At 37.0% G+C, this 18,554-nt stretch overlaps 1 protein-coding gene across 1 annotated transcript in view; it reads left to right on the top strand.

Moving 5' to 3' along the window:
• Positions 1 to 18,554, top strand: part of LOC107712165 (pyruvate carboxylase, mitochondrial-like) — a 161,665-nt gene that overhangs the window by 129,947 nt on the left and 13,164 nt on the right. The window contains exons 11-12 of the mRNA XM_016517317.1: positions 5,471 to 5,715; positions 11,196 to 11,375. Coding sequence (XP_016372803.1) covers positions 5,471 to 5,715; positions 11,196 to 11,375 — 425 coding nt within the window. The remainder of the gene's footprint in view (positions 1 to 5,470; positions 5,716 to 11,195; positions 11,376 to 18,554) is intronic.

The raw sequence follows: 18,554 nt of genomic DNA, 5'->3' as shown, positions 1-18,554 counted from the left end.
AACGAGCAAAATCTGCATAAATGTGACCACGCCTTAAGGCTCAAAACATAATCTACACAAGTATGTGTGTAAATGCAAACTGGGACTGAGAAAAGCTGACTGAGAAAATCCCCCAAATAGTACTTAAATGGCATTACATTATTGTGGCAGATAAGTAAAGCCCTGAAAGTCACTAATGTCATATGTATTATGATTTACATGTGATACTGTATATGTAGTGTTTATTATATTTTTCCTTAAACATTTATTCCATCTGCGCTATTTTTGAGTTCTTGGACTGTGTAGACATGCAGACTGACATCTTCAGCCACTGCATCTCGTCTGAAAGTATTTAATAGCAGTTCAGCTTAAAAAGAAGTCATAGCCATAGGCTAGTGGGCAGAGCTCTTGACATATCGCACAACAGTGCTTCGGGGTACCCGAGTTCTGACTCAAGGTCTTTTCTGTTCTAGTCTCACAACTCCTCTTGTCAAATAAAGTCAGTGCCCAAAAATATAACTTAAAAATATAAAAATGTATTTATATACACTTCAGTTCAAAGGTTTGGGGTCAGTAAGATTTTTTTTTTAATGTTGTTAGTCTCCTATGATAAAAAAAAAATACAGTGAAAACAATAGTATTATGAAAGTACTGCAATCAAGCAAAAACTTTTTTTATTTTAATGTATTTTAAATTGTAATGTATTGCTATCATGGCAAATCTGAATTTGTTTTGTTATTACGTCAGTCTTCAGTGTCACTTGATCCTTCAGAAATCATTCAGATATGCTGTGTTTCTGTAATATTTCTTATTATTACCAATGCTGAATATAGCAGTTTAATATTTTTGTCAGTTTTGTAGTTTTGTGTTTTTGGTCAACTATTGTCATGGCACAGCAAATGTTTGAAGACTGAATAGTGCTGCTGAGCAAGTTAGATGAAGTGAGAACAAGCTTTAAGTATGCACAACATGTGACTTTTGGTCCACACTTGAATGTTTACATAAAGCCCGGCTCACACTGTGCGATTTTGGCCACGATTTGGTCGTCTGAGACAAATTTTGAAAATCCTAAAAGATTCCTATAATCCTAGGCTAAAATCTGTAGTCTTTGATCGTTAGTTTGACAATTAATGGCCGTTGCGATCAAATATTACCTCCGACGAACTTCTGGCAGTGTCAGAAGATTTGGCGCACAGTCCTGCAGTGTGACATCTCCTACGACGAACGACAAACTGTCTTCGTTTTTCAAGACAAGCCATGATCAGAATTAATGCTAGAGATTTCTTCTAACCGCATAAACTTCGGCGCTCTCGTCCTCTGCTCACGGAATTCATATGATTCGTTGCCTTTGCTATGATATACACCGGTTGCACTGCTGTTTTCATATGGGTGTGTAGAGCTGCTTACACTAAATACGCCGGTATTGCTGCCATTCATATACTTTTAATGATTATACAACATTACAGCCCCGCGTGCAATGCAGCTCGCAGTCACTGAACGTATATGTGTTGATAAGGTAAAACTCCGGACAAGTTTTCTTGCGCGCACCCGTTTTTAACGCGTCTTGACTGTCGTACAGTCTGACATTAATGACAACTGAGATCCCACAGTGTGACATGATCATCATGTTCGTACAGTCTGACAAGTACAATCCTAAAGGACTTTTAAAAAATCGCACAGTGTGAGCCCGGCTTAAGGTGTGTTTCTGGCCTAGGTCAGTACATGTGCAGTTTAATTCAACAGGCTGCCCATGATCAGTTTAATGTTACAGGCAGGCACAATTGATTAATGATGTCTAATTAGTCAAGTCGCTAAGCTCATTAATCAAGGGACCCAGCAGGGGCTGTCGTCATATATCAATACATTTGTACTTTTATACAGTTGTGTGCATGTGTGCTGTACTGTCCGTGTGAGTGTGATAATTGCCATATTCTGAGAGGCATGTTAGGCAAAAAGCCTACAGTAGCAGAGAGGGGAATGTGCTGACACACCTTGGACAAAGACTAATGACGGAGAAGAAAAGAGAGGAAGAGAATGTTCCATACCCTCTCCCCCATTTTCTTTTTAACTGCACTTACCCATGTATTTCTCCTTCCTCCACTTCATTACCGTCAAAGTTAAATCATAGTTCCTCTTCCCAGCCTTTCCCTCCCGCTCTCCCCCTCGTCTGTCCCCCAAATATGGTTCCTCTGAGGCAGGATGGTTAGATAATGGCCGCTGCACTTCAGTTTCAGATTCTCCTGAACAGTCTCTCATGTAGCCACACCATACACAGCAATCTGTCAGTCGCTCTTTAAACACTGAGATATCAAAAAATGAGATATGATAAAAATTAACAAAGCAAAACATAAGAGAAAAAAAAAATGATTTTTACATTTTATGTGGAAAATATGGGTGGTGATTGTTTATGTGAACATTGCCACCACAATGCTAGTTCTGGGTGGTTGCCAGAGCGTTGCTATGTGGTTCCTAAGGTGTTCTGGTTGGTTGCCAGGAGCAACGCTATGCAGTAGCTGGGGTTGGTTAGGTGGCTGCTTACAGACTTACATCAGAAAAGCCCACTCCCAAGTATTTATAATACTCCTATACTGGTCCCCACATATGGCTGGGGTCCATCTTTCGTTGTACGTTAATGGGATTGTGGTAACATTTTAGTTAAGGGACCAATTCTCACTATTAACTAGTTGCTTATTACTGTGCATCTTACTTGCATATTGGCTGTTTTTTAGTGCTTATAAAGCACAAATTAATGCCTTATTCTGCATAACCATATTTTAGATCCCTTAATCCTTCCCCATACCTAATCTTAACAACTACCTTACTATTAATAAGAAGCAAATTAGGAGTTTATTGAGGGTACAGTCATTGTTAATAGTTAATTAATAGTGAGAACTGATCCCCAAACTAAAGTGTGACTAGGTGAAAACCGAAAAATGTTCTACTCTATAAAGGCTACACAGTTTTCAGCATCATTCATGTCAGCAACACAAATTGTGCAGGTTTACATCCTGACCTTTAAAACTTAAGAGTTAGAGGTTTTGTTCAAATCCATAACCCTAAAGGTCTGTTCACTCCAACAAATGTTTGGCAAAAAAAAAAATTAGGTCCAGTTTTCGCATGCAAATTGTCTGTTTTGATTGGTGCATAAAAAAACGCCGATGGGCTGAATGAAAATGCCATTTCACTCTCTGACATAGATGGCACTTACAGAAAAGAAAAAATACCCAGGTTACCCCAGTAAAGGGGCAAGCACAGTACACTTTTCAATCCATTGACTTCTATTCATACACATGTGAATGCTGGAGTCTGGAAATGCAAGCTTTTGCAAAGAAGTTGTGCATTTCACTGCGTTCTAAAGTTCCACTTTGATGCATGATGCATTTGTGAAGACATGTGACAAATAGCTGATTTAAAAGAACACAAACTTTAAAGCTGCAGGTTTGCAGTGTTGGAGGAAAATGGAGTAGATTATATATGTTTTTTTTTTCTTTATTTTTCATTATTTTTTCAATATGTTTGTTTTGTTTTTGTCCTTCTATATCTGTAAGTTCATATTCTTCCATTTCCATGTTTTTCCATGCAGTCTTCAAGCCCACTGCTTCCACTAACACTTCTCTCTTGCTTTCCATCTGTCATTTTTTCTCTACATCTCTCGATTCTCAGTGGAAAGACAAGTTTGGACTTACTTTCACAATCTCTCTCTCTCTCTCTCTCTCACACACACACACACACACACACACACACAAATTTTTTGCAATGTTGTGCCAGTCTTCATTGATGTCAGTAAATTTCAGCATAATATGAACAAACTGTTCTAACCTCAGAACTCAACACAAAATGCAACCCTTAGCTTTGTTTAGTTTAGAATACTTTAATTTTAGCACTTGCTTTTGTCAGAGAACAGAAAGTATACAATTATGTCATATAATTGTGCCATTGTGTGTTTTCCCTGCTGGAAAAACATCTCAAACCAACGTTTGCTGATCTTAGCTATAGCTGGACTCCCATGCTGAAGCCTGTTTCTGATTTCGTATACAACTTATCTCCCATACTGCCAGCCTGATCCAAGTGGGTGTTAAATTAGCTGGTCGCCAACTGCTCTCCTAGCTGAAAGTACCCAAAACCCCACTAAAACCATCAAAACAGACTGGATTAACCAGGCTTTGCCACACTGGGAGACCAGGCATCCACCTTAGTCAGTTTTTTTTTTTCCAAAAAGTGAATGGCATACTTTGTTTTAGAGTTTTATCTTAAAGCCCAAAGCTCTTTATGCAACAAAAATAAATAAATAAAATAATAATAATAATAATAATCAACCAATCAGAATATTGTACCATTATTTATAGCTCATACAAGCACATATACATACATACATACTACAAATACACATTCATAAACACACATCTGCTTAATAGGCATTTAGGGACATATATCTACTGTAGTACATTGAGTACAGCACACAATGTACATTCACTTCACTTAATGGACTGATTACTATTGTCTGTTGGAGTGACGCAGACCCTGCAGGAGCATTATAATAGAAGGGAGCATCTCACTATATATATATATATATATATATGTCTTTCCTAAGTTTTAAAGACAACTTAAAAGATGACTAATTACTCAGAGCAGTCACTGTATCTTGTTAAACAGATTTGAAAAGGCGATCTTATGTCACAATTTGTGTGAATACTGTTATGGCCAAAACTGTGACCTGTACATTATTTGAATGATTTTTGATTCTTGGTGCTTATAAACAGCCTATACTAAATAAATAAAGGATAATCTACAGTCAATACAGACCCCTGCTCTGCATGGGGACAATGATCACCCTGTCTGGTTGCCTGTACATATTCCTGCTAATTATGTGGCTACTTATCAAATAAATAAATAAACATTTAATATTGATTTTTGTTTTTCTTCATGACCTAAATAAACCAGATTTGAGGGAAATCATGATACTACAACCTTTGCTTTGAAGAAAATATATATATATTAAATTCCGACAAAAAGTCAACTCAATATATTTTAAGTTTGATAAAATATAGTGATTAAGATTTGTATAACCACAGTTTTCTGATTGGTCGATATTTCTCTGCAGAATCATGGGTAGTGTAGTTAAAATTGAAATTGGTGTCTTTTATGAAGCCTCACTCTGTGTATATATATATGGAGCTACATGGCTTATTTGTAACACACGTCTTCTGTGATCAGCCTGAGAAGTGTGTTAAAAATAAAAAGTGTGTGTGTGTGTGTGTGTGTGTGTGTGGCCTGAAGACTGGAAAGATGACTCTTGTGGCATCAGGCTTAATTAAATCTACATTGATTATTACAGTATTTTGAGTTGTTGATCTCAAATTTCTTCCACTCTGATACTCAGTTAGCAGCTCTGATAGATAAGTAGGTGCAAATAATTAATGTATTAAGCCGTATCTCTTATTATCCTACAGTAAAGTTGCTGCATTTGTAACACACTTCTCCTGCCATGCAGGTGTTTCTCTGGACAGAGTCTTTGACTACAGCGAGTACTGGGAAGTGGCTCGTGGTCTGTATGCTCCCTTTGACTGCACCGCCACAATGAAGTCTGGTAATGCAGATGTTTATGAAAATGAGATCCCAGGAGGCCAGTACACCAACCTACACTTCCAGGCCCACAGCATGGGCCTCGGTAACAAGTTCAAAGAGGTGAAGAAAGCCTACGCCGAAGCCAACAAGCTGCTGGGAGACCTTATCAAAGTAAGACCTCCAAAAATCTCATTTTGATTCCAAATATGTCACCCACTCTCTTTCTTTCTACCTTTCTTTCTTTCTTTCTCTCTCCTCCTCCCCTGTTCCACATACTGAAGAGTGTCCTTGAAGGGCAGTGAATAAAGTGGCTTTTTCTTTTCTATTGGATTTCCTTTCATTTATATTCCACAAGTATATAGTCGAAGCTCTTGTCCCTGTTGATTCAAACCTACCAATTAACTTAAAACAAAAAAAAAAATGCTGCAGTGTACCCTAAATTGTGCATGGAGACAAAATAACAATGTCATCACGAGCACACGTCATTCTTTCCTCTGTTCAAATTAAAATAATAATAACAAGACGTTACATGTTGCAGATTCTAGATGTATAATTCTCATTCAGCATGGTGAGCTAACATTCTGCCACCATCCAGCATCTCTTTGGCTAACATAAGAACGAGTTCTGTAGCTTTCCTTCACAGGAATAATGTGATTAAGTGTTCTGGTTATCAGATCAGTCCTTATAATCTGATACCAGCAGTCAGTCACCTGCCAGTGCTGGCTTCTGCTGTGCTGCACTCTGCCCCCTAAGGCTGACTTAATCGATCAGCTGAAATGTGTCTTGCATCGCTTGCTTCAGCCTTCCGCTCAGTGCAATCAATTATTGGGATTCTCCTAATAGAAGTTTCTATTTACCTCCAGTCTGCATGTCATTGTTATTCAATTTACATTCTTTGTCTTATTTTTCTCTCTTATTTTTTTTTCCACGGCATCTCTCTTCATTTTAGTTCATGGGCTGAGGGGAAATAGGCTGGACTTTGAGATCTTGTGGTGATACTCCATTTATTTTCCTTTTGCTATTGCAATCTCTCTTTCTCTCTCTCTCTCTTTCTCTCTCTCTCTCTGGTTATGTTCAGAATAGCATGCCACATTCTATTTTTGAAAGATAGTAGTAGCCTTATTTTCTTTATGCATGGAATACCTTGATGGCCAACTACATTTGCCAGAATGTGCTGTTTAAAACCATTTCTGGTATGATGAATGAACCAAGAGTGATATCCTTCACCAAATGGTAGGGCAAAGTTTTATTATTTGCCAAAAGTTAAAGGGAAAGTGGCAGTAAAGACTAATAAATAAATGCATTAAAAATAAATGCTAGAATCCTGAAAGAAATGTATCAGTTTCCACAAAAATACAACATTCATCATAATAAGAAACGTTATTTGAGCACCAAATCAGCATATTAAAAGGATTTCTGGATGATCATGTGACACTGAAGAAGAAAGTAATGAAGGAGTAATGGCTGCTGAAAATTCGGCTTTGCCAACCCAGGAATAAATTACATTTAAAAATATTAAATATGAAATCAGTTTTTTTATTATTATTATAATAATAATTCACAATTTTACTGTTTTACAAGATTTTTTTATCAAATAAATGTAGCCTTGGTGAGCACAGTAGACTTCTTAATTTTTTTTTTTTAAAAGTCTGTATTTAAAAATATCTAAATATTAGGCAGCATAGTGTATATTTTGCACAGTAAGCATTATGCTAGTTTCAGTTCTAAACACAACCTTCATGTCTTGCTCTTTTTTGCTATCCGGTTTGCGGAGACACACAGCAGCACACATGTACACACACTCCACTAATTCTGTTTCTTTTGAAGCAGCAGCAAGCACTGACACACACAAACCGTTCTCTTGAGTTCAAAACGCTCGCTGTCCATGCCGATGGCCAAACAGATGTTGTCAGTTAGCCAGAGATACCCTGCGCAATAACACAGGAGAGAGTAAACACTTCTAGACCTGTGTGTGTGTGTTTGTGTGTGTGTGTGTGAGAGAGCGAGAGAGAGAGAGAGAGGAAGCAAAGACTGAGAGACAGAAGCAGAAAGCAACTGAGATGTACACAGAAGGATTACAGTACGTCAGAAAAGCAGTAAGAGGAGACACTGACGGGCATGAGGATTACTGTGTGTGTGTGTGTGTGTGTGTGTGTGCATGTGTGTTTGATCCCCTTTTAATCCCGTCTCAGTCTCATCTTATAACACTTTCCCCGACAGCCTCCATCACAGTGACTTGGCCTGACCGAGTTTTGCATTGTGTCTGGGTACTTAACAAATCCTCTACTTAATTAACAACCCACTGATTTTTCTCTCAATTCAAAGTGAAGGTAGAAGTTGAAGGATTTTTCAGTAACTGAGGGCGGCATCCTCATAATTTGAATATTTCTTCAGAAACATGCTTTCTTTTGGCTTCAGACAATCCTGTTGAGCTACAGTCCAACAATGTAGCCAAATATTAAAGACCAAATCTAAATGTTTAAGAATTGATCATTGATCAGCCACTATTCTGAATTTTCATGTATTTTCTATGGTAGTGGACAGTATGTACTGTTTTTAAAAGTAGTGTGTTAAGTAGTAAGTAATATTACATTTTTTCAAATGGTAACATGCCACATTCTTGTCACATGAACTTACTACATTGGTTGTTTAAGTTTGGAGTGACTTCGGGTCTTTACAAAAAAATAAAAAATAATAAAAGTATTTTGCATGTTTTGACAAATGCTCTAGTGCAATTATCATGTTCTGTATCAGGGCCTGAAATAAATTCCTGAAAATTTAATATATATACTGTATATTACAAACTCTTTTCAGTTTCTTGTTTCCCAGCAAAGTGTGATGAAATCATGTGCAATATTGTTGTTTATTTAGCTAAACAGATAGTTAAGGGTATATCATCATAGTTATATTAAAAATGAATAAAGTTAAAGTTAAAAGAATGTGTTAGGGAAAAAAACACAACAGATACAATTCTGAGAAAGGAGAACATGCTGCAAAATCAGTTGTGAAAGTAGGTCATCATTTATGTATGAATACGCATGAATATGCATACAAACAATCAAACTAATGGAAATGAGATCGAAACTGGCACTTTTTTCAGCAAGGATGTCTTAATTTGATCAATCTTTTTACAAAACATTTCTGGTAACACTTTATTTTAAGGATCAAATTTTAGCTATTAATTAGTAGCTTATTAGCATGCATATTAGTAGCATATTTGCTGTTTATTAGTACTTATAAAGCAGATATTAATGCCTTATTCTGCATGACTATATTTTAGATCCCATAACCCACCCCGTACCTAAACTTAACAACTACCTTACTAACTATTAATAAGCAGCAAATTAGGAGTTTGTTCAGGGAAACCTCTTAGTTAATAGTGAATATGTGTTTCCTATTCTAAAGTGTTACCAGATTTCTATATCAAATAAATGATAATAATAATAATTGATGGTAATAATAAGAAATGCTTGATCACCAAATCAGCATTGGAATGTTTTATGAAGGATTATTTGACAACGAAGACTGGAGTAATTGCTGCTAAAAAAAATTCAGCTTTACCATCACAGGAATAAATAATATTTTATTATATATTAAAATAGAAAACAGGTATTTTAAATTGTAAACATATTTCACAGTATTAGTGTTTGTAATGTATTTTTTTATGTATTATATGTATTATGTAATTTATTTTAGGGGAAAAAAGTAATAATGTCTTTGAATACTTCTTAAAAAAAATACCTATTATGAGTTTATTTTCAAAACATTATGACTGCATTCTCCAAAGCATAATGTTTTCTTTTTTTAATACTAAGCATATAGTATCCCATTTTATGAACATTTATCAAATGTAATACTGATTACAATTCTGAGCAATACCCACAATAACACACTGCAAAATAGTACGATACTCTGCTATTCTGAGCTCAACCAATGTCTCATGTCACGCTTAATTTAGTGAAATCACATTTGGTTATCCAGACATCTTACGGAGAGTCACTTCTCTGTGAACAGTATTCCCTGGCTGAGATGACTGAACTTCTGAAGCAGAAGCGAGATATGCAAGAGTGTCAGAATTTTAATATTGTTCAAAGAACATGTGTAACTTATGTAAAGGTTTGTAATGTTGATATTTATGTGCAAAATAAGTTTTATAATTGGAGGTCTGCACTGCGTTATGGTCTACGGTCCTAGCAGTGCCCGAGTCACTCAGGGTCTGTGGGGGCTGTTGCCAAAGCCTTTGCACATGTCATGTCTGTGGCTTTGTATTTAAACTAAGATATTAACCTTGCATAACCTTTGTCTAGGACTCTGTTACAAAACTTAATCCTAAATATCACTCTTATTTCTTTCCTTTTTTGACCTACTTTCAACCATCCAGTCCTGGAGTGGTTACAGTTTTTGTTTGTTTGTTTAATTTGTAAAAAAAAAAAAGTATGTTTTTTGGGCATGGCAACACAGCAATACCATGTTATCGCTACAGTATGATATCCTTTAAAATGCCTTGGAGCACTATGTTATAATCATTACTGTGGCACATATCAAAATATCTGATATGCCAATACTGTACTATGGTACATTTTTAAGGCAACACTTTCAAAGTTCTCGCCTACACTGCAAGTTGAAAAGTTGACAGCAGTTTTGCTGCACATAAGGTATTTTTTCGCAGAATGCTGAACTATTTATGTGAAGGAAAAATGGTGTGACATTTAACATTTTATTCCTCCCCTTAATCTCTTGCTTTTTCTCTTTCTTCATCCTGTGTGTCTTTCCTCCTCTCAAATCCTCATGGATCTCTTATTTTCATATAGTTCTCTCACTCTCTTGTTTTGTTCTGTTGGTTTCTTTTGTCATTTTCTGTCTCTCTCCTGAATCCTTAACTCTTCATGCATTCACTTTATTGGCTGAATCTCAGTGACCTTTAGAGAATGTCTAAAATACACGTGAAGATTTTTTTTCTCTAATTATTTGGTGTTGTTCACATTTTAAGGAATAATTCTTGCAAAAATTTGAATCACACACCCTCATGTTGCTTCATACTCGTGTGACTTACTTTCTACTGTGGAATTTTTAGAATATCCTAAAAACAATGGCCAGTATTATGAAACTAAATAAAGTTATCATAGAAGTGGTACGTACATCTTGTGCACTATATCCCCAGTCTTTGAAAACTAACCCTTCTTTTGATTCAGATCTTTTCATTGAATCCTTTAACCAGAATATTCTTCAAACCTTCTTTTGTGTTCCATGGAAGAATGTAAGTTATACAGGTAAATGATGACAGTAAATGATAGGTTAACTATTCCTTTTAAAAGAAAGTAACCCCTTGTTTCAATCTAACATCTCCACAAATCAAATCCTCTTTCGGTTTCTTGAATTGTTTTGAGTTTATGTTCTTAAAGGTCATGTTCTCTTTATCTCTTCTTGGGGTTTGCAGCATTACAATGGGAGTTGATTATTATGCTCAATTTGTCAGTAGAATCGTGTGCATTTTGAACAGGGTGAACCTTTCTAGCTGACTAAGGAGGTAGATTTTATAGATAGAAGTCCTTCCTTTGAAATGTGCTGTGTGAGTTTGTTTGAAAAGTTTCCAGAAATGAAGAACTGTTTCCTGGACATAATTTCTCTCTATATCACTTTTGTTTCTTCAGGTGACCCCCTCCTCTAAGATTGTGGGTGATCTGGCTCAGTTCATGGTGCAGAACTCTCTCTCCCGGGCTGAGGTAGAAGAGAGAGCAGACGAGCTCTCCTTCCCTCTGTCTGTTGTGGAGTTTCTGCAAGGACACATTGGAATACCACACGGAGGATTCCCTGAGCCCTTCCGGTCAAAGGTGAGATCACACTGTTTAAGGAAAACAAAACTTGGTTTTGAATATTTTTATTCATTATTATTATAAAATGTACTGCATAAACAGGATTGGACCTTCTAATTTTTTCAGTCAAGAATACATGAGTGGGATTCCCAGCATTTCAGACATGCAAACAAAACAATAGCCTTCATTAGATCAAGAATAGTGTTTAAGAACTCGTTGAGAAGTGTTTTATTTCTCATAGAAATCTTCCCTGGAGAATTGAGTATTTTTCATTGCATTTAATCAGTTAGCAGATGCTATTATCCAAGGCACCTACAAATTAGGAAAAAAACATAAGCGGTTTTTGTTGTTGCTGTTGAGAGTGACAGTGGCATTGTTTTTGAATAATCTCTAGCCACACAAAGAGAGGAAGAGTGAGACAGAGAGGAAGAAAATTAGAAGGTAAAAGGATGCAATAGAGTGAGAAAAAGCTTTGTGTGCATCCATCACAAAGTTTGTGTATATGTGTGAAAGACAGGATAAGAGACGAAAGGTTTAAGGCTGAGTAAAGCTTGTCACATGCCAGGCGCTTTCTCAGTAGTGACTGTGGCGTTTCCGTCTTCTTGTGCTGAAAGTCTTGCTGAGAAAAGAAACCACGCAGAGTCAGACTGATCCACTATAATGCACACACACACACACACACACACACATCTACTTAGCATTTCCATGTAAGAGAGCTCAATGTGTGGCCTTAGTTTAACACAGAGAGAAAGAGACAGACAGAGAAAGAGATTTGAACAGTTCATACAGTGACTTTAATTCTGCATCTTAGTAGGACAGATAAAAAAGTCTATATTATGAATTATTTTGTGGCTCTGAATTAAGTCAACTAAACTTTGTAAGCATGATTGACATTTGCAGCCTGCTTTAAATTGTCCTCAACAGAACCATGGGGTCACATGATATATTAGTGTAGAGAGAAAAATATGACTGACTTGTCGACTAGGCAACAAGATTATTTCTGATGTTGGCATCTAAAAATGTGATCACTGACATAAATGTTCCAACAATTACAACAAATCCACCCCATGTACTTCCTGCCTTGCTCAAGTTGCTAAGTAACTAGAAAATGTGTTGCTAGTTCATGTACAGTCGCTCTTCCAGCTACACTAAAAAATAAAAATTAAAAACATTGGTGTAGAAACAATTTTCACTCAGAATCTGCTAGTAAATTTAACAAATAATTACAAAGAAATGGCAAGTAACACATTGAATGAAATGTGAAATTTTGAAGTAGAAAGACTGAAATAGTATTTTCTTGTAAAATCTACACTGTGTTTTATATACAACTTTGAAAAAATAGTATTATTAAAAGTAGTATTTATTAGCTTTTTAGCTGTAATATGACAAAAATTCCATTAAATAATATTTCTAACCCTTCTAATTCACCTCATGATTTCAAAACATGATGTTCGTCTTTAACAAACGTTTTGAAATCTAACGTTCATGTGAAGTGCTCTTTGTCAGAGTCTTTGTGAACCCTGCTTTGTTTCCTGGTGGACCGTTAAAGACTTCTGCAGACTAGGTGGAAATCCAATAGATATCAGCCAATCAGATTTAGACTTTTAATTTTCCCAAATGTTTCCAGTTTAGTGTGACATAAGCATCAGCTATGAGTGTGGTGGATGAAGGGTAGGCAGTCTATGGCTGTTTTTTCTGATGCTGAGGCTAGTCCCAACCAGACATGATATGAAAAAGCAACAATTGTCAGGATATTATGTCTTGACAGGACATGTTGGTTTTTATTTTTGTAATGTCATGCTGGGTATACCCGACCAAACTGAAATCTCATCCACTCAGTATAGTTGAATTTCAAACACCAAATAAATTCTGACTCAAACAACTATTGGCTGTGGTTGTTTCGAGTCTCATATTTTGTGCCTTCAGTGTGGACAGACAAATTACTTGTCATTGGACAATAGTGGATTGTACTGTTATTTAACTACATGCTGTTTGTTCTGCTGACAAAACATATTTTGGAAAAACAACTGTCATTAACATAGATTAGACTTCATAACAGTTCTGAGTTTTGAAAATTATGATCTAGAACCATACAGTGCATGCCACTGTTAAGACTCTAAATCTATCCCTCAAAGCCTCATTTTCATCCGTGTTAAATTCAATATGATGTCCAACCTGACTAAGGTCTGTTGCACATATTTAGAACACTCTCTCGTGTTTCATTAAACTGCATTGAACTTATATACTGCATTGATGCCTCATCTCTAAACATTACGCTGAATAATATCCTCAGTGTGCTACTGTTGTTCTGTCACCTCCAATGACTAAATACAAGTTGGCACAAATACGCTCACTAATACTGACTTGAGGCATTAACCATAATGCATTAGAGATTTTAAAAGGCTAATGATGCTATGTCCTCTGACCTGGATATATGTACACCACCACAGCCCCAGGCATGGTCAAGGCATATGTGTCTGTGGGTGTATTTGAGACACACTTATGATAGGTTGGAAAGTTTTAATGCGGCAGGGCCTACAGTGACTCACTCATGCATCCGTAGTTCTATCTCTGCCAATCAGCTCATCCAGATAAACTCAGTTACACACCACTGGACAAACACTGATAAGAGTGGGCAATCTTCTCCCAAAGGCATACACACGAACACACACTTGTACATGCACAAACAGGTTGAGATGGAAGAAATACAACCACAGTCTTGATGATATAATCAAAACATTTCATACACCATCATGTCAAGCAGTCTGTAAATTTGCAATAAATTGAGATGGAAAAACAGGCTTCCATATAAACATCCATCAGCTCTTTGTAATGATTTAAAGTTTGTATTTATGTCTATATAGTGACCAAGAAACAGCTTGAGGGGATAAAATTCTTCACACCTTTATGCATGCGGTTTTAGTGACGTTAGCAGACAATTAAACATCGCTCCAGTCTCAATCCTAAGGGCAATTAACCACTCTATCTTTAGAAACCCTTCCTACCACACACACACACACATATTCCTGGCTTATAAATGGCCTCAAAAGCGGTCAAATTAATGAAGAGTGACTGAATGAAGCGTGGAGCATCTTTGAACTGCAGCCACTGTGACTAATAGAATTTGTGAGCCCTCCTTTGTGTCTCGTGCCTCCGCCAAGGGAAAAGCCTCTAAACCCTTTCCCGGCAATCCTCAGGGAGCTCCTCCATACACTAATCAGGATGTTTTATGTATTATTCAAAATGCATTAGCTTGGCTGAATGTGCTAATAACTGGCTCATCTAGAGCAGAGACACTTCAGCACTTAATAGAAGAAGCAGGACGATCATGGGAGGGTATGTCACATTGAGTTTAAGATGCGTGGAAAGGTCTGGAGAGTGTTTGCACTACACACTTATAACATAAGCAGCTCACAAGACATGATTGTACTTCATATGATGTAGATAGCGGTGCCGGAAAGAGTTTTCAATTGGGCGGGTTCTGATGTCACAATATAAAAAATGGGCTTATGAATATTAATTTGCTGCTTAGTTGCTCACCAGTTTCTAGTCATGTTATCAACCCCTCACTATTTATGAATTGTTGATCTGTGGAGATGTGCTTGAGTTGTGTGGGCTTGTAGGCTTTTCATGTTGATTTGACATTTTGAGATTTTGGGTTCAGTTTTATGTTTGCTCGGATATTTTTGTAAAACCTTTTAAAATTAAGAAATAAATTAACCAAAGGAGACATTCTAACTAATTTAACACCAGAGTACGATTAGAAATATTATAGCAATTAAAATGCTCAATATTAGAACAGAGAAATAGCTGTCACGAATCCGGTTCGTGGGCTTCAGACCGATTGCCACTAGAGGTCATTCTCCCATTACATTGACTCTCACACCACACAGACTGTTAAACATCACCCTGGACTGCATTTCCCATCAACCATTGCACTGATTACACGCACACAGCTGAATGCACTGATCACACACACACACACACACAGCTGAATCCCTGAATGCACTGATCACACACACACACACACAGCTGAATCCAATCAGACATGTTACATAAGCCATGGACTTCCTCTCTCTCACTGCCATGTTCTGCATTTTCCACTCACCTAGTGTTAGCTGTATTACCGAGCCTAGTGTCTTGTTTTCTTTGTCTTGCCTTGTCTGTTTCCCCGTGTTCTGATCACTGCCTGTTTACCTGGATTATCTCTCGAGTCTCGCCCTATTGGATACTGTTTGCCCCTGCCTGGACCTTTGCCTTGTACCTGGATTATCCCTCTTGCCTTGCCATCAATATACCTGTTTGCCATTGTCTGACCTATGCCTGTTTTGACCACGTCTCAATGAATAAAGCCTTGCAGATGGATCCGCACGCTTCCTGTGTTCCGTCCGCAACAGAAGCACACTAATTGGATATTTCTTATGTATTTGACATGTAAATTTGCTTGCCAAAAAACACACAGAATTGCTTCTGTATACCCAAAATGCTGACTGACTGCATCAGTGAGATGCTGCAGGAATTTAGTAGGTCATAAAATAACTGTTTAAAGAGCTTGTAAGATAAAAACCGCTGTCCAATTGCTTTCAGTTCCTGTTTCTCATCTTCAGATTAAGATTTGTAGGTGAGTCGAAAATGAAATACCTGTCAGACTTTGTTATGGATAAACAACCATATGGACTCTACCATCACATGAGTTCTTTGTTAGTCCTGACTGATCATACTCATCTGCACACTTATAACTGTGTCGGATGATTGGTTGATTGATCGATCGATTGATTGATCGACCGACCGATTGACTGAGACGGGTTTCAGAGGATGTGTGTGAATGACAGCACACTTCTTTACATCCCTTTCAACTCTGAGTCTGCCAGGCCATTACTGTCACAGCCCATAGGCTCAGTCCTAATGCCTTGAATGTACACTTCCCCTATAGGTGCCTGTCACGATTTCACCTCTACAGCATTGTTGGGGAATAACAAACTAAAAGTAGCAACGCTAGTAATTTAACAAAGTTTTTCATTAGTGTCACAGTAGCTCAGCTGTTTTCAAAACAGAATATTTTTCCAGTAATGAGCTTCTTTTACCAGTGAGTGAAAAAGCTACACGAGTGCTAAAATTTCTATTCTCTCTCTATGAATTATTGGGAATTTCAATTAATTTTAATGAATGGTTTCATTTCAAATGCTTCCTTTGGTAACTCTTTAGTATAGGGACCAATTCTCACTAATAACTAGTTGCTTATTAGCATGCCTATTAACGATTAACCACGAGCCGATCGAAAATCGATTCAAATATGTGACGATTCAAATCGGTTGAGATGCCAAACAAATTGCGATACAATTGGAGTAGGAGTTTATATGAATGTATCTCTGAGGGGAACTGACTATCTTTAGAAAAGTTTAAGTGGTATTTTCTACCATTACATTGACTCTCACACTACACAGACTGTTACATGTCACTCCGGACTACAGTTCCCATCATCCATTGCACTTACACAGCTGAATTCACTGATCACACAGCCGTCACATTTCACACGCTCACCTGAGAGCCATTACACACTCTATTTAACACTCCCTCAGTTCCTGTTCAGATTGCCGTGTATTGTTCTGCATTTTCCACTCACCTAGTGTTAGCTGCATTACCGAGCCTAGTGTCTTGTTTTCTTTGTCTTGCCTTGTCTGTTTCCCCGTGTTCTGATCACTGCCTGTTTACCTGGATTATCTCTCGAGTCTCGCCCTATTGGATACTGTTTGCCCCTGCCTGGACCTTTGCCTTGTACCTGGATTATCCCTCTTGCCTTGCCATCTTTATACCTGTTTGCCATTGTCTGACCTATGCCTGTTTTGACCACGTCTCAATGAATAAAGCCTTGCAGATGGATCCGCACGCTTCCTGTGTTCCGTCCGCAACAGAAGCACACTAATTGGATATTTCTTATGTATTTGACATGTAAATTTGCTTGCCAAAAAACACACAGAATTGCTTCTGTATACCCAAAATGCTGACTGACTGCATCAGTGAGATGCTGCAGGAATTTAGTAGGTCATAAAATAACTGTTTAAAGAGCTTGTAAGATAAAAACCGCTGTCCAATTGCTTTCAGTTCCTGTTTCTCATCTTCAGATTAAGATTTGTAGGTGAGTCGAAAATGAAATACCTGTCAGACTTTGTTATGGATAAACAACCATATGGACTCTACCATCACATGAGTTCTTTGTTAGTCCTGACTGATCATACTCATCTGCACACTTATAACTGTGTCGGATGATTGGTTGATTGATCGATCGATTGATTGATCGACCGACCGATTGACTGAGACGGGTTTCAGAGGATGTGTGTGAATGACAGCACACTTCTTTACATCCCTTTCAACTCTGAGTCTGCCAGGCCATTACTGTCACAGCCCATAGGCTCAGTCCTAATGCCTTGAATGTACACTTCCCCTATAGGTGCCTGTCACGATTTCACCTCTACAGCATTGTTGGGGAATAACAAACTAAAAGTAGCAACGCTAGTAATTTAACAAAGTTTTTCATTAGTGTCACAGTAGCTCAGCTGTTTTCAAAACAGAATATTTTTCCAGTAATGAGCTTCTTTTACCAGTGAGTGAAAAAGCTACACGAGTGCTAAAATTTCTATTCTCTCTCTATGAATTATTGGGAATTTCAATTAATTTTAATGAATGGTTTCATTTCAAATGCTTCCTTTGGTAACTCTTTAGTATAGGGACCAATTCTCACTAATAACTAGTTGCTTATTAGCATGCCTATTAACGATTAACCAAATTTTAAATGGAAAGAGCACAGACAAAGCCATAGTTTGTTTATATTAAGAGATTTATTTTATTTGTGTAACTTGCTTGATTTGGGGTTTGTTTTTAAATTTCAATTTAGTTTTGTTATATTTCAGTTTCACAAAGAAACGTGCAGCAATAGCCTAATAAAACGACACATTTTCATTTACTGTATAATGTCTTCAATCTCATTTTGTAAAAAAAAAAATAATAAATCGTGAGAAAATTTGAGTTTATTGAGGCAAAAGTCAAAGTTAATGGTTTGTTAATAATGAGAATTGGACCTTAAAATAAAGTGTGACCATTCCTCTAAATTAAATGACCATGTATAAATTTACATTTAATAAGTTTAGCCTGTTCTGCTTGAACATGTTACACATATCAAATCAATTTGTGTTATACATT

This window comes from Sinocyclocheilus rhinocerous, unplaced genomic scaffold (genome assembly GCF_001515625.1).
Source record: "Sinocyclocheilus rhinocerous isolate Xijiao unplaced genomic scaffold, SAMN03320098_v1.1 scaffold6048, whole genome shotgun sequence".
In the NCBI taxonomy this organism is placed as follows: Eukaryota; Metazoa; Chordata; class Actinopteri; order Cypriniformes; family Cyprinidae; genus Sinocyclocheilus; species Sinocyclocheilus rhinocerous.
This window is presented reverse-complemented; position numbering and strand designations above follow the sequence as displayed.